At 38.1% G+C, this 17,508-nt stretch overlaps 1 protein-coding gene across 4 annotated transcripts; it reads right to left on the reverse strand.

The window, feature by feature from the left end:
- Nucleotides 1-1,235: 1,235 nt before the first annotated feature.
- LOC18427833 (Class I peptide chain release factor) lies at nt 1,236-17,085 on the reverse strand. Of its 4 annotated transcripts, none has more exons than XR_002279890.2 (7): nt 16,830-17,085; nt 13,615-13,690; nt 7,644-7,774; nt 7,449-7,519; nt 6,371-6,452; nt 1,735-3,916; nt 1,236-1,475 (listed from the first exon to the last, which is right to left on the reverse strand). XR_002279890.2 is itself a non-coding variant. In XM_006836878.4 (6 exons), the coding sequence occupies exons 1-6, from the start codon at nt 16,941-16,943 to the stop codon at nt 1,455-1,457; spliced, it is 495 nt and encodes a 164-aa protein (XP_006836941.2). In that variant the 5' UTR covers nt 16,944-17,085; the 3' UTR covers nt 1,236-1,454. The 4 variants fall into 4 exon arrangements, 1 of the variants encoding a protein (XP_006836941.2); XR_016043861.1 differs by having other exon boundaries at nt 3,764-3,922; XR_002279889.2 differs by having other exon boundaries at nt 1,735-3,922.
- Between the last annotated feature and the right edge of the window lie 423 nt (nt 17,086-17,508).

The following is a 17,508-nucleotide window of genomic DNA, read 5'->3' on the forward strand; positions in this document are numbered from 1 at the left end:
TCCAATAGAGGCTTAACAATTTGAGATTTGGATGCAGCCTACTGCTCTGAACTTTTAACTTTTGAGGCAATTCTTTTTTGGTACTTATGCCGGGAAGGAGAGAGAGAGAGAGAGAGAGAGAGTGGAACTGCTTACGCATCAATAATGGTGCTGAGAGAGAGAGAGAGAGAGAGAGAGAGAGATAGAGAGAGTGGAACTGCTTACGCATCAATAATGGTGCTGAGAGAGAGAGAGAGAGAGAGAGAGAGAGAGAGAGAGAGGAACTGTTTATGAATCTCGAAGGGCGAAAAAAACCCTACTGCTATATCAATCAATCTAAGCGACCTTTGATCAAACAAAACACAAAAACATAAAACTTTCCTGTAATGGGGTGGATTTTCAATCTTTTATGGGTGGGGCTTGTATAAGGTTGGAACTTTAAACGATCCAAATAAGATGCATCCCTAAATTTTATCCATAAGATATAACTTTGGTGTTAAAAATAGTTAGGATGACCATCTAATCCATTTCATCTCTAATTATGATTTTTTAAACTACAAAAATGGGTCAAATCAAATATATATAAATATATGAAAACCTTTGAAAATGGATAGTTTAGATAATTTGTTGCAAGATGCACTATTTTTAAAACTCAAAATTTTTATTTTTTTCACATATTCATACATAGAGATGAGGGTTTTTCAACATCAAAAAAACATTTTCAATGAATTAATGAGCGGCACTACCTTAATTCTATATGAAGGTTGCGACTTTGTACAAACCAGTGGTTACAAAATCGAACCAGAACGGTTAACCGGACATGGGTCCGGAAGTGGTTTAACTGGCCTGACCGGTAAACCAGCCGATTTAACCGTTCTAACTGGCAAGTTTTAGGCAGTCAAAAAAAGTGTTTTAAAAAATAAAAACAGATACAAAAAAAATCCACTAAAATACAAAAAGCATACAATGAATGATTAAAACAAAACATATTCAAATGAAGTTGAAAATTAATGAAAAAAATAAATTTTAATTAATCGATTTTTGAATGAAAGTGAGTATTAATGACAAAAACAAATTTTAATCCTTACCATAATGGGAAGAATATTAAAAAATGCATTACGTACCAAATTCTTTATTTTTGAGAATTGATATATATTTTTTAGAATTTGTTTTTAAATATCGGTTGATCACCAAAATTGGAACCGGCCATTGGCCGGTTCTGATCTAATTGGACTGTTAGCGGTTAGATCACCCTGTTTTTCTAACAATGATACAAACTTATTCCTTGTTTGACTAGTAGATTTCACAACAATCAAATGATCATAAAATAGGCCAGTGAAACCTTCTAAAGGTATGTCCAAGTAACACATTTCACAATAAATAAATTGAGTTTAGAATGATATGTTTGAAGGATTTGAATGCTACTTTTGAAGGCTTTGAATGCTACTTATTCCAATGCTCTCTACAAATGAGTTTCACTTGAGAGGCTTCAAACCCTGCAATGACCAAAACGCAGAGGCACAAGAGTAAGACAGGAAACCAGTGACAAAGTGTAGTCAGAGATTTTCTACTCAAGAAAATACTCGGAAGCCTGTTCCCTATTGCAAGAAGAATCTATATACTCACACCACTTATAAATTTTATTTACCAGGAGGTAGAACTATCGACTACTTTCTGTAAGGGGTTGATATGTAGAAAAATATAGATAGGAAATACTTTGATATGGAAATGATCAATTTGGTCTAGAAACAATACCAGTACTCTAGCGGTAGAACTCCAGGCCCTTTTCATAGCACCATCGGGGCCTGATCAGATCATTTGGTGTCCTTCAACATCAGGGGACTTCTTGGTTTCCTCTTTCTTGGAAATCTTCTGTACCACCAAAAATCAAGATTTTCATGTGGCTGGCTCTCTCACAGACAGCTCTAACAGTAGATCAGCTACAAAGACGAGGGATCCCGATTCCAAATAGGTGTGTCATGTGCCTCTTGAAAGAAGAGACAAACAACCACCTCCTACTGCACTGCCCCTATGCCTTCAATCTCTGGGGAGCTATCCTCAGACTGTTCAATGTGCAACGGGTGCTACTGGCAGATGTGACCTCCATCATATCTTCCGTCCAACCTTTCCCTTGACATAAAGAAGGGATCCTTCTTTGGAAAACGATGGTGGCTGCTGCTTTGTGGGCACTTTGGATCGAGAGGAACAACATAATTTTCCGAGGGGCATCCTCAAATTGGCTCAAAGTCTTCAACAAACTTAAGTCCACAATCATTTTTTGGGCAACCAACCACCAATTCTTCAACGGTGTTCCCTCCTCGACCTTTAACCAGGATTGGAGCAGCGTCCTTCAATTCCATCGCTTGCGATTGCCGCGAGCATCAAGATGGAAACCTCCACCTGTGGGGAAGCATAAGCTCAACTTTGAAGGTGCTCTCTCGATAACCCTGGTCCTTCAGGCATTGGAGCCAACCTCAGAGACCACCTCGGTGCTACTGTGGCAACTATCTCCAAACACATTGGCCACGCTAATTCCATGGAGGCCGAAGTGATGGCACTCTTAGAAGCCCTCAGACTAACCCTTCCACTTACATTCCATTCCCTCCTCATCGAGGGAGACTCCAAGAACACAATTTCTTGGGCGCAGAATCTTCCCTCCTCCCCTTCCCCTTGGCATCTGAACCACTTGTTTGATGAAATTGAATACCTTTGCAGGAATATGTCCGTCGTGTGGATGTATACATGGAGGGAAGGAAACCAAGCAGCTGACTCCCTTGCCAAAGAAGCAGCAGCAATGGTAGACGACTATAACTTGTTTGGGCTTTTTAGTTATTGCCTTCTATTTTTTGGACCCAATTTGGTGGATAAACCTGTTTTTCTAGGTGGTTGTGTCTCACTTTAACCTCTTAAAAGAGAATTTTGATTCCACTTTTGGGCCTCTCTTCCCTTGAGCATCCAACCTTTACTGTGGATTGCCAAGGTCTTTTATACTGATTTACTATTTTATTAAAGGTTAACACTTTCAAAAAAAAGAAAAAAGAGAATACCAATACTGATATGGATAGCATCAAGACAAACAAAAACACCAGCACTGCAATATATAATACTGTTTTCCTCTCTTACCTACATAAGACAATTGAATGCTTCCTATCTCATCCCTGCCCCATCTACCAAACATAAAGACGAACACACACAGACATTTATAACTGTATTATTATATATAAGTTTTTGGGTGGAGATGTGTTTATGTATGTTCCTTTGTTATGTATAGTGATCAAAGGAAACTCTTTTTACCCAGTGACCAGTTGCTGTCCAGATCTGAGCTTTTATCCTAGGAGATTTTGAAGGGGTCTGGGTGTGGCCCAAAATGTCCAACATCTATTTTCAGGATATTTCTGTCCACCACTACCTGCCATTGGATTGTTCCTATGGCGAGCCACCATGTTGGCCTCAATTTGGTTGTTATGGTTGGACACAATTCTTAAATCTTGCGCAAGGAAAGGCAATTGAGGGCTTTAACAGACATGATTAAAGCCAGTCAACTTTTGGGAACATACACCAACACAAACACACATGCACACATATATGTATTAACTAATAGATACAGAAATTATCGGACTTTAGTATGGCTGCTATGATCAAGACCTTGGATGACAGTTGCATAAGGCAAAAAAAACTTAGGGAACAAAACTATGTTAAGAAAAAGAGTGTCATGCTTTCTAACCAAAAATAAAATGCTCTAGCATATGGCCTATCCACAAGACAGAAAGAGGGAAGTCCTTACTACTCTAGGAAGCTGCTCAAGAAATATGGTAATTGTTGGTCATTCCTATGTAAGCAGACAATAAGAGTCGAGCGAAGCCAGTGTGCACCAGCAGATACACAAACCATCCACCCTCCCAAAAAAAGGGACTTATACCAGAATAAACAAGCTCACCTGAAACTAATAATAAAAACAGGACAAATTATAAGTAGGCTAAATACGTGCAACTCTAAGTGGTCACATACACAATCAATTATACATACACATGTAAACATGTCATACATGCAAAAACAAATCTCTCTATCAACATCCCTTGGTATATTTTGTTTCTTAACTGGGTTTTCTTTGTCACTTTACACAGTATACAATCATAGAGACCAGCATAAAGAAATAATTATAGACATAAAAACTTATATAAAATAAAAATATAATCAAACAAACAGTTACAAGCACTCAAGCGCACAAGCGAATGCATAGATAGAAAACACCCAAACATTTTAATGCACATATATAATAAACTTCTAATACGATATGCATACTCATATCTGAACAAATATATTGTATGGCAGTAGATTGTGAGTCCACCATGCATGTGTTCAATCCCCATATTTCACCCAACTTCTTCTATTTCTGACAACAAAGAAACTATCACTATATTTATTCTTTCTCCCAGTTCTTCCTAGGGCGGGATAACCTCAAGGGATGTAGCTATGCATATATTCATACACATAATGAACACCAAACAGGAATGCAAGCACAGAGTTTTGTTTTTTTGTTTTTTGACATGCTAACGGGGTTGACAAATACAGGCATATTATATACCCAATATGCACACATATACAAAGGATGCGGTTTCTATAGGGATGCAGTTTTATTTGTTGACATTGGGCTGTAGCTTTCTGCTCCGTTCATCTATTTTGATGGTACAGATTTTGCTCACTTCCCAATAAAGAAAATTTGTAGTACTGGCCTCCTGGTACCTTGGTTGCCTTTGTCTTTTCTAACTCTCTCTCTAACTTTTCTATGGTCTCAGATTCCTTGGGCTATTTCACATCCACTTTGTCTCTGTATCACCCGATCTCCCTCCCACCCATTTAACTCCCTGTTCACTCTCGCTCTACATCCTCACTTTGTAAATTCCTGTCCATCGTCACACTCAAGTTTCTCTCTCAACAATATTAGCCCTAATTCAAGTGATTTCTTCGTCTTCCTGTGACCCATCACAAAATGCTCCTGGCTTCTACTTCTGTAACCCCAATATAAGGGATTCTACTTTTCATCCATTGCAACAGAGTTTATATGATTTGCTGCACGCTGATAGCACATGCAAGAAACCTAGAGAGAGAAAATTAAAAGGTGGGTTTTAAAGAAGGAAAGGATGAATCTTTTGTGGCTGTAGCAGTAGGTAAGAGCGAGGAATCACAATTGTTTGGCACCAAAACAGGTACATGGGAAGAGGAGGGACATAGAAGTATGCAGAGAGAGACAAACAAGAAAACCCATGAATTAGGGGCAAATTAATTTGAATCTTCTGGTTTTTGAAGGATCTTTATAAATTTTATGCAGGATAAGTTCAAGAATGCAGGTTCTTTAATCTTGGCAATCGCACAGGAGATCCCAAGAATTTGTGGGGTCCATGAACTTATATTTATCAAATAGAGTTTGACATTTTTGTTGGTGCCTCTTAGATTTTCAGTGCTCCTGAATTTGTTTGGTTCTTTCAATTCCAAATTTCTTCCTTGTATTGTTCTAAGGATTGATCGTCAACCCTCTTAAAGGACCCCAAGTTTTTGGAGTAGATAGAGAAGTGGGCTGATAGAGAAAGTGGATTGGGTTCTGAGTATTTAGTTAGGGGAAGAGAGAGAAAATGGGGTTCAGAGAATTGCGTTTTTTTAAAGAAGTTGTTTCTCTGAGAAGGGATGCCAGAGAAAATCAAGCTACTATATACACTTCTAGATGCTGGAAAGGGTCGTGAGGTGATTTTCTGGCCACGAGATAAAAGAGAGAGGGAAAGTGCTACTAGAAGATAGTTAACTTTTCTGCATAAGGGGGAGAAGAGATACAGGCCATGGAAAAAAGTTAGAAGGAAAATAAAAATGAATGGGAAGGGCAACCAGCGCCTCCCATTTCCCGGTTATACTCATAAACCAATGCTAAAAGATCCACACCGTTCAAATTAATTGACCGTGTAGGAGGCTGCAGCCCAACTTATTTTAGTAGGGCTGCAGCCCAACTTATTTCAGTAGGGCTGCAGCCCTATAGATTTCCTATACAAAAGATAGTATAGATAGACATGTCACAATAGAAAGTCATAAACAAAAACACATACTTACATGAACAAATAAATCCACATTACATCGATACATGCATAGACACATCCGCACACAAATCTTTCCAATTTTTATTTGTATATTTTACACAAATATATAAATATCTTGGTCATGGATCCATAATGCATGGAACTTAGTTTTAGTACATGTTTAAAAATAAACCTGCATACAAATCTTTCCAATTTTTAATGTATATTTTACACAAATAAATAAATATCTTGGTCATGAATCCATAATGCATGGAACTTAGTTTTACATGTTTAAAAATAAACCCCAGAATCAAAGATAGAAATATTACCTTAGATGTTCGTAGTTCATTGACTGCCGCTCTAAGGGAATCATCCGACAGTATCAGCCGTGATAGAGCGCCAGTGCTTAATCTGCATAAGTTTAGCAACAAAACCAAGTTAAGTTCATACAGACTTGTAACATGTCATTTAGACAGATACAACGAAATAGGCAAATAAAATACACACATGAACATCAAGAATTATAAGGCATTCATTATCCATGTGGGAGTGAAACCCAACCTTGGCTAATTAAAAAGTAACTACCCTGAGTTACACCCCAACCCTATAACCACCTCTGTCCCCTCCCTCTCTCTCTCTCTTCAGGTACGGGGCAGGGAATCCGACATTCTTTCACAGTTAGGTGGGTGTCTGGGTGTGTGCGTGTGTGTCAGGGAGAGAGTCTTGAAAACTCATGGGCAGGTTTTGGCAATTTTTTCAGCAACTTAAAGTAAGTACCTATTTTTATAATTCTTCTGTTATGAGACAGGAAATCCGAAATTACTACGCAACATTTAGGTAGGGGTGTGTGTGTCTGTAGGGGTGGGTGTGTGTGTATGTGTGAGAGAGAGAGTCTTGAAAACCCATAGGCAGATTTTGGCAATTTTTTCAGGAATTCAAAGCCAGGGGATCTTTTTTAAATTCTTTAAATCTGGTGGCCATCTAAATGCATCCAAACCGGTGCTCATGATCCAGCAGTTTAACACATCTTTACCATGTATTATATCTAGGCAAGACCATGATCCAGACACTAGGGAACATTATTCTCATGATGTGGGGAAGTTTTGCCTTCGTTAAGCTGTGGTTCATAAGATATTCTGATCTCAAAATACATAGCTGTGGTTCTGGGGTATACGCACATTTCATTCAACTCGCCACAATACAGATTAAACCATGAGTTGCAAGACAGAGATCCTGGGTGGGAGATCACTACATAGCAGGATAGGAAGATGGTGGTGTAATTCCTAGTGAAATAACATCAAGTCTTTAAAGAACAATTTTACATACAATAGCACAGAAAAACATATCAATGTAGGCAACTAGCATAGTGTTAAATAAGAGCAATTTCAGCACACAATTAAGTGGTACCCAAGATATTTAGCCGCATCTGAGATAGAGCCATCAACAGCAAAAATCAGATCCAATAATGCTTGCATGCCCTATGAGTAAAAATTTGTTAGTGCAGACAATATATAGACTTGTCAATTATATCTATAAAAACCAAAGCATTAGAATTATAGACTATAATAGCATTTTGACTTTCCAACTAAATTCCAAGCATACCAGTGCAAACTTTGCATTATTTGGTCCAATCTGGGGACCAACATCTGGTCCTCTTATTGTCGACTTTTCAGGAAGTATTCGTAGAAGCTCCAGTGGAGGCTCATAACCATCAAGGTTTATCGCATTCCTGACTAATTTCAAAAGAAACAATTTCTCGTAAGACAATTTTTTTCAGAGATCTTGTAAGAAGACGATATGAGTTCTGTCACTGGGCCAAAAAACAAAAGGGTGCGGTTTGTATAGAGCCTAGGCTCTGAACAATCAAATCAGAGCCTACCTTCAAATAGTGTTGAGAAATGTGGTCTCAATGCTGAAAATCTTTGTGATGGCCTAAAAATATATTTTCATCTTTATTTAAAAACTTTAAAGCTTAAAAAATAGTGTAGATCGACAGATCTATAAAAACCTGAAAATCTTCAAAATTGACGGTCCAAAAATACGTTACAAAATACACTATTTCCAAAACTTGAAATCCATTTTTTTTTCGTGTCCATGCATCTTGATGTCGAGATGATCAATTTGAGGATATTTGGACATCAAAACAACCTCTTCTAGTGAAATTTTTGATGTAGGCTCTAATTTGATTGTTTAGAGCCTCAGCTCTAGATAAATGTTTCCCAAAACAAAATCAGAAAATAAATTACTTTATGGCACTTGAAATTCCTACAGCATCTAAAATCTGTAAAGCACACTGGCTCATTAAGTTCAAAACATGCCGCTAATTGATATGATAGACATAAGAGTCCTTACTAGCTAAACCGGATGGGAATTAGCTAGGAAAGCCATTCCATACAGACACGATTAATGGGAAGAGGATATCTTTGGAGGAGCACCATATGGAACTCTAGAATATAGGTCATTTGGCAAGCAAGAGATCAGCAGGTAAAAGATCGTCATCACACCATTCCAGGAGTACTGAGTGAGGTCGCATGGAAAATTCAAAATAGCATCCAGGTAGAAAATATAATCTCTCCAAAAGAATGCAAGAGAAAAGCATATATGAATGGGAAATACAAATTCCCAATTGACCTTAGTGAGATAAGAGTAAATGTAATGTGATCACTATCTATATAGAGTGAGAACCAAGAATATTAAGCGAGGTCCACTGTAAATATTACCTTCAAGTTCTCAACTGTAAAGTTTTCACATAAATTAATACAATGGTACAGTCCTGTAAACCCCCCCCCCCCCCCCCCCCGCTAAATAGCCAAAAAAAAGTTTCTCTTTTTCAGAATGACTGTGAGGAATAGATGACGTATCTAACATACCTTAAAGTGTTTCATTAACAGGAAAAACATATAAAAATGTGTTGCCCTCTCTCCCAAAGGAAATGTCACAACACTTAATATACATGGGCTTGTCATGTTTGTTGATTTCTCCCTCAGTCACACACGCATATAAGAAATGGCAAAAGGCTGCAATATTAAGAAGAAAGATGCATGAGGTGCCTCAAGTGACTGCATAGAAATCACGTCACATTGGCGATTCATCTCAACAATCCCGCCAAATCTTTCTTTTATCATTTGAAATTATGTCGTAAGATGGATCATCTCAACATTACTCATTGTTCTTTGAAAAGGAACAGAACCACAATTAGATATCATGATCTTCTTGACATTACTTACTGTTCTTACAATAAGATAAGAACTTAAATTAAGCTGGATATGTAACACTTATGCAGATATTCAACTATAAATCATTTGATACAGTCTCAACCCACTAAGAGTAAAGAAAATAGTAGACTATTAACAGAACTGTTTTACTAGATTATTTGATAAGAAATGGTTGAAGTGGTGCCAGCCCATGCACGGAGAGAAACAAGACAAGAAAATAAAAGGAAAGTAATGAACAACTTCCATCCGAACACCATTTCATATACATTATATTTGTAGCATTTACATTACATTGCACACTTAAATCCTTATATGGAGTGCTGATAAATACAACATAAGTAAGGTACAAAAGTATACATAAAAGACAATGTGCCCTAGTGGATTACATCTGTCTACACTCCCCCTCAAGTTGTTGTCAGAATGTCATTAGCACCCAACTTGCAAATAAGTTTTCGCAGCCTTCCCTGCCCAACTCCTTTAGTACAATGATATTAGAACTGGACCGGACTGGCCAGTTCGACCGGTGAACCAGTCACTTTCCGGTCCGGTTCAGCCAACGAGCCGGGGAAGTGTCTGAACCAGCAATGAACAGGAGAATCGGCTAGTCCAATAACTAGACCGGCTGGTTTACCAATTCATAGTTGCACTGCCGGTTCATACTGAGGGTAGAAAATATGTTTTTTACCCCATCTTTTTTGTTTTCATAAGAAGAAAAAGGTGGTATCCCGATAGAGGTTTGAAAGTGCGTGGGGAAAATTGGCATTAATTGGCTGACGAAACTGTTCAACAAGATGTTGAGAACAATGAAAATGCCTGATGAATGGAGGAAAAGTATTGTGGTACCTATTTACAAGAACAAAGGAGACATATAGAATTGTGCAAACTATCGAGAGATCAAGCTTATGAGCCATACTATGAAGCTCTGGGAGAGAGTCATTGAGCAACGATTAAGGCATGAAATGAGTGTATCTAAAAACCAATTTGGTTTTATGCCAAGAAGGTCAACAACTGAGGCTATTTTTCTATTTAAACAACTGATTGAGAAGTTTAGGACGAAGAGAAAAGACCTCCACATAGTATTTATTGATCTAGACAAAGCTTATGATAGTGTCCCTCGAGATTTGATTTCGCGGGTGTTAGAAAAGAAAGGCATCTTTAGATACAACATCGACTTGTTGAGAGCTATGTACGATAGAGCGGTAACTAGTGTACGAACAACTAGTGGAGAGACGAGTGAGTTTTCAATAACAATAGGCCTACATCAAGGATCAACATTGAGCTCGTATTTCTTTGTCTTAATTATGGAAGACTTAACTAAGTACCTACAGGATAAGGTACCGTGGTGCATGTTGTTCGCAGATGACATAATTTTGATTGATGAGACACGAAATGACATCAACTCAAAGTTAGAACTTTGGAGGGATGCACTAGAATCCAAAGGTTTTAAAATTAATCGGACTAAGATAGAGTATATGGAGTGCAAGTTTAGTAATAATAGGAGTAGAGACGAGGAAGTAGTTAAGATTGACGTCCAGGTAGTACAAAAAAGATCGCACTTTCGATATTTTGGGTCGATAATCTAGGAAAATAGAGAGACCAAGAAAAATGACACACAAAATTAGAGCTGGATGGGCGAAGTGGAGATGTGCAACTGGAATTTTATGTGGTCGCCATATACCAACGAAGCTGAAGGGCAAATTCTATAGGATAGCAGTAAGACCAACTTTGCTCTATGAGCCGGACGAAAAACATTATACCCATAGAGTGAGTGTATCAGAAATGAGGATGTTGAGATGGATGAACAGCAAGACAAGAAGAACACCTATCAAGAAGTGCGAATTAGTTCAAGTGGACGGACTGAAAACGGCAAGGGGTAGGCCCAAAAGGACGTGGTTGGAAGTAGTCCGAAGAGATATGGGGACTTATAGCCTCACTGAAGATATGACATTTAATAGAACAGAATGGAGAATTAGGATTCATGTAGCCGACCCCAATTATTTGGGAAAATGATAAAATAATGATGATGATGATAATAAGAAAAAGGTGGTTTTTTTGTCATATTAAAAATACGTCAGGGTAAAATAGTAAAATCAAAGCTTAAGGGTTAAGTTTTGTATAGAAATTAAGAGAGAGAGAGAGAGATTTATAGTAATTTTTTTCCCAATCTCGCTCTCTTGCTCTACTCTCAAACTCTTCTTCAACAAGATTCCGGCCAACTTCAGGTCAATTTTCCTCTTTCTTTTCATACTCGTGGATTTTCTCTATCCTCTCAGGTTTTCCTCCTCTCCATTGGATTTTCTCTCTTCTAGCTCCTTGCTCTTTGGTTTTTTCTATCTCATTCAAGGGTTTTTCTGATAGTTTAATATTTACCAAGATCTTCTAAGGAGGGGGTTGCTCGGAAGCTCGATCCCGCGCTCCGAAACGCGAGATCTTAATTCCAGCATTTTCTTGATTCAGAGATATCGATCCGGGAAATTGAAGAACCAAATCCTAAGTTAATGGGATCCATATCCCTATGCCAATCAGGGTTCCATGAGTAACTGGAACCATGATTCCACAACATGGCATCAAGTATATTCTACTCTGGAGGTGAGTTTTACCAGTACCTTTTTTAGTTTCATATACAAACTTTTGAAGGGCCTTGATTTCTTACATATTTTACGGTTTACAACTTTACACACCTTGTGAATCACCACTTGTGACTAGTTTCAAAGAAAGACAATATATGCATGACAAAATTGTTGTTATTTTTAATTTCTATTCAATGTCAAAAGATGTATATTTTAATCTTAGTTTTAGGACTTATTTTTTAGGTTTTTCAGTTTTTTAGGGATACTAGGATTTTTTTATATTTATATTTATTATTCCTTGGTTAATATTTATGGGGTACTATTCATAGGTACTGTTCATGTGTTATTGTTTCAGGGGTATTTCTGGAATTTTAGTATTATTTAGAGCTATTTTAGAGTTTAAAACGTTACTTGGATCTCAGGTTAATTGTAGGGTTTCATAGGCTTATAAAAGGTTGGATGTCAAATTTTAGGAAGCTTATGTTATTTTTGAGTGAAATTTAAAGCTCATGTTATTTTGAGTGAAATTTATTTTATAAAAAGAAGATGGGACTTCTTCTTCTCCTGGATTGATTTACAGCCATGTTTACCCTTATTGCTGATTTGCTTGTTTGTGATTTGAGGAAAAGGTGGATATAATTTCCACCTTTCCTTCCTGCATTACAAGAGATGGCAGAAAGAGAGGGAATTAATGGAAGGAGGTAGAAAAGATATTTGAGTTGTGGTACTAATCAAGGAATGCGATCACGATCAGTAGGCTTAATTTCAATGGGGCTGATTCATTGGGTCCTGTCTACCTCTTGAAGGACTTCTATCGCTTGAGTGTTAGTCATCCAAATTGAGTCACTCATGGGGTTGCCTTATGGATGATGAAATAACATATATGCTTGGAATGTGAAGTCTCTCTCTTCTATATGTTCTTGAGCCACTAGAGCTATTGAGCATTATCTATGGTAATGTCATTCCTCCTTTTTCTTTGTCTTTCCTTTTCAAAGGAAAACTTATTTCGTAGCATTTCTTTTCGAAAATAATCTCTCTCTATACAATCATCAATCGATAGTCGAGGGTACAATTTTTGTAATGGACCCACATGAATAGCTTTTTGGAGTGAAACTTTCTTAAATAATTGTTCAATAGAATCTGCTTCTGAACTAGAATAACATCGATAACTGATCTTTGGGAACCTCAACCCGATGCTCGATGGCCCGCAATCCTATTCAGTTTAGCAGTTGCTCTTGGGAAGTTGTGGAACACTCCCTTACTGTTAGGGATCTTGGTCCCTTTGCCTCATGATGTGCGGAACTCATTCTCTCAACCATGGATCTTCGAACTTCCCTCGCTTCTGCATTCCCTCTTCTGATCCTAGAGCTCCCCTCGCTCCTGTTCCCGGTAACTATCTGCCTTTCCATTTCTGTTCCCCTCATGATAGAGGAGGGATGCAAGCATTGAGACTTCTCTCTGTCGCTCTCGATTTCAAGCTTTCAGAATGGCAAGTCTTTCTAAGTTTCATCTCGTGTGGTAGGTTCAAGTTCAAGTACTCTTTGACCTCAATACCATACTTCCATAAAATGGAAACCATAGTCTCAAACACTCAATCTCATGCATCACTGATCCATAATATTACGGAGGCAAGACGAAGAAAAAACCTGTACAGATAGTAAAATCATGATGTGCAACCAACTAACTTAAGAAACAAGGTATTTTCTGTCGATGCAAGCAGAACAAATACAAATTACAGCTTATTAGTTACTGCAACAGAAAATCCAAATGCATGTCATGAAAGTGAACCTTTAAGAGCCAACAGAGTGCGTAAACGAGCTAAGGCTGATACCCGGTTTTTATGCTGTGAACGATCCTCAACAGCCTGTAGTGAAAAAAACATATCTTCCTTTAAGGTGAGATACATATAATGCCATGGATATATCTTTAATGACAAGTTTTACCCACAATGAGTTTTTTTTTTTTTCTAATTATAGGTTTCATCAATCAAGTTACCACGGATGGAAAAACATCAAAAGCATCAATTAGTATGCTTAATTACAAGGGAAGATCTCAATGGCAGGGAATAGATCAAAGGCATTTTAGTAGTCCCCATTGAAGGTCTTCCGTTATTGAGCACTAGGTGAGTCCTACTCATGTAGATCTTTCTCTATGTGCACTCATTGAGCATAATGTATACATATGCTTCATTAAGTTGTGGTCCCAGATTATTAGCATGAGACCAATATTGCAGTGTTAACCCAGAATTTTATAACATCGGCTGTGCTGGCCTCCAATGCAAACACAACTTTGCTTTTAATATCTCAAGGTATTTAGTTGATTTGTATGTTTACTGATGTTCGTATTTCACGTTTCTTGATTCTAGTTCTCATAATCCCTTTTTCCTTCCTGAAATTAAAATCTTTCATTGAACAACCCAATTAGATGCATTGTAATTCTTGTGCTTGTAGTCCCTCTATTCCTTCCTGACATGAAAATCATTTTCATTGAACAATCCATTGAAGTGTTTACTAGAACCAGAACTTGCAGATAAGGAAAGCAAGGGCGGACTTACCAATTCCACATTCAGAACATTGAGACTAAAGTATGAAGGGAAAAAAAAAAAAATTGAGATTAAAGGAATCATCATCAAATCGTACCTATAGATATATCCCACAAAAATAGAACATCTAGGACATTACCTGCACACATTCTAGGGCATGACCATATCTCATACAACAAGAACTCATAAAGAACAAAAGAAATGTACCACACATTCTTAGAAGCAAGTGAGCAGAACAGTGTATATTTAGAACAGCACCATCAAGGATCCCCAATCAAGTTCTAAAACCCAAAAATGAACCAAGTGAAGAAAGAGGAGCAGGAACAACTGGTTGTCCTCTCCCGACCCAGTAGTTCCGCAACTACTACCATGGTTGGCAACAACTAAATGAACCACAGACCTTACTACTATTGGTAAACTATACAATCAGAACTAGAACTTTGAAGATGGTGAGATGGTGACCAAATTTTCATAGGGATTCTTGTATGAGTTGGAAGATGTTTATGTGCTGATGCAAGGGGTGGATAGACAGGTGCGGAGTGGGTATGGTCGAGGATGCTCTACTACTGATCTTTTTATAGGATTCTATCAGTTGTTGGCCACATACCCCGTCTAAAGGTTGGTTAGAGAGTCCATGCTCCACTCCTGGTTTCAGCCTTTGGATGGTTCATATGTTGGAAGAGCATATTGATGATTGGCTGCCTTCAAAGGCGGGATGCACATCTGTGCCAAGCTGAGAAGGAAATGGCAAGCCACCTTATCCATTGGAGGTATGCTATTACCATATGGGCCTATGTTTTTAACCTCCTTGGCAGGAAATGGGTGAACCCAGCTTCTGTGTATGACCTTATGATGAGGTGCATCTCTATGGCAATCCCACCTAGGGGGAGAGTCTATGGCAGTTGAGCATTATGGCTATTATAAGGTGCATTTTAAAAGAGCGGAACTCTCAGACTTTTGGGGATCAAAGGGTGCACTAGTTGGTCCACAGGACTAGGAATAGTTGATCTCATGGGCTTTGCTTCGACTAGAATTTCAAGGTTTCAAGCCCATTGACTTAGTCAAGGACAGTAAGATTTTCTGCTTATTAGGTCAACCCTTCAACTTAGGACAGTTTGAATTGCACCGATGAAGAGCACTATGAGGGTAACTTCTAATGGACGTTCACCAGGTAATCCGGGACTGACAGGTATGATGAAACTTTTAGAGGTGAAGAAGGTGGGAAGCTTAGAAGCCATTTAGGCCAACTGGGAATATGTGATTCTACATTAGTGAAGGCTTTGTGCATTGCTTACAGGTCTAGGGATATGTTCTGTCCAGTTAAGGAGTTTATTAGCAGTAGAAGGGGATTGTTTCAGTGTCATAAGATAGGCTCCCAAGGCACCGTCTATTCCATAAAGGTTGGCAATGGTATTTGGTGAGATCTTCGACATTTGCGACACTAAGAATGTGACCTTTGTGCATATTCTTGGGGGAGCTATGTAGGAGGCTAATACCCTTGCCAATGAAGAGGTGCTTCAAGAATCACTGAACGTTGGTGCAGTTTCAGTGTTGGAATCTTGAGATGTTGTCTTTACGTCTCTGATCGTTGTTTTTGTTTTTGTTTTTTTGTAATTTTATTTTAGTAATAAATATTTTCTTTGATGAAAAAAAAAAATAATAATAGAAACTTTGAAAAAGTGCAAAGAAGGGTCCCTATTCATAAAAAACAAATGTATTTCATGTTCTTTTCTTTTGGTAGTTCAGTGGAGTGAAGATCCCCTACTCGTGATAGGAATATAACTCAAGATGTTATCTTGTGGCACCATCCGCCCTAACCACCTATCCCTTCTGTCAATTCCTAAATGTCATTCAAATTCAATATGTCAAGCAGATAGAAAAAGCAATCAGCATGGGATTCTACATTATGAGAGCATGAACCAAGTACCATCTCCAACTGAATAATATTATTATTCATCTAACTAGAAACATTTATTATTTATCTAACTAGAAAACTTGCATATTTCTCAAACTGGAATGGACTTGTTTGCCTTTGTGCATAGATTCAAGCTCAAGCAACCAAAATAAGGTTTTTACAGATTTTTAGAAGCAAATGCCATTCCATGGCTTCTAAATTTCATTCCATTCAACATTCATAGTTGAATCTTGCCATTGAATTCTACATTTCAAGCACGGCCATGCACATACCAAATCCAAATGCATTAACTTCTCATCAAACGTGCTGTTCAACTAGAAAGAGAGAATTTGCAGGGAATAGAAAGAAAGGCACCCAAATTCTCGAAAAAGTAAAAAATCCATCGATTTCTTATTTATTACAAAAAGATCTGCTCAACTAGAAAGAGAGAATTTGGAGGGAATCAAAAGAAAGGCACCCCAATTCTTGACAAAGCGAACACCCAACAAATTCTATATCAAAGATTAGTAGTGAGCGAGAGTTGTGTAACTGAGGAAAGTGTATTACCTGTGCAATGATTCCAGTGGGTAGGTGCTTGATCCTTACTGCGCTCTCTCGCTTGTTGCGATGCTGGCCTCCTGGACCAGAGGCCTTGAAAGTGTCCATCTCACATTGAGCCATGAGCTCATGATCTGTTAACTGTATGTATTTATTATTTAAAGAAGAAGAAAAGGCCCTCAAATTACCGCAGCCAGTATTACTGAGGAGGAACTGAAGAGCTCGTCTTCTAATTGGAATTGGTGAAGGATTTAAAGATTTGGAGGAGGAAAAGAGGATTTTGAGGCCTAGTTGCTGGAAATGGAGGCAATGGGCCATTTTTTAGATGAGAGAGAGAGAGAGAGAGGTGAGCAGCTTGGTTAAAGAAAAGCAGAGCTGAAGGGGAGGTTTTTCTCTCTCTTTCACTAAGAAAGAAAGAAGGGCTTTTTCCTCGCTGTTAGAGTGCGGAAAGATGGTAATGAAGGTTTCTCACACAGAGGACTGCAGGTTTTCTCGTTCTTCAAATGGCAATATCCTATGTGTCAGAGTTTCACATCCCTTCGAGAGAGAGAAGGAGAGAGACAGAGAGAGCAAAACAGGTAATTTCTCGGCCCTGAGGGAGAGAGAGAGAGAGAGCAAAACCAGTAACTTTTCGGGACAAAATTTGTTTTTTTCCTGAGAGCGAGCAAAAAAAAAGAACGAAAAAAAC

This window comes from Amborella trichopoda, chromosome 11, assembly GCF_054954075.1.
Source record: "Amborella trichopoda isolate Santa Cruz 75 chromosome 11, AtrichopodaSantaCruz75HAP2 v2.0, whole genome shotgun sequence".
Taxonomy (NCBI): Eukaryota; Viridiplantae; Streptophyta; class Magnoliopsida; order Amborellales; family Amborellaceae; genus Amborella; species Amborella trichopoda.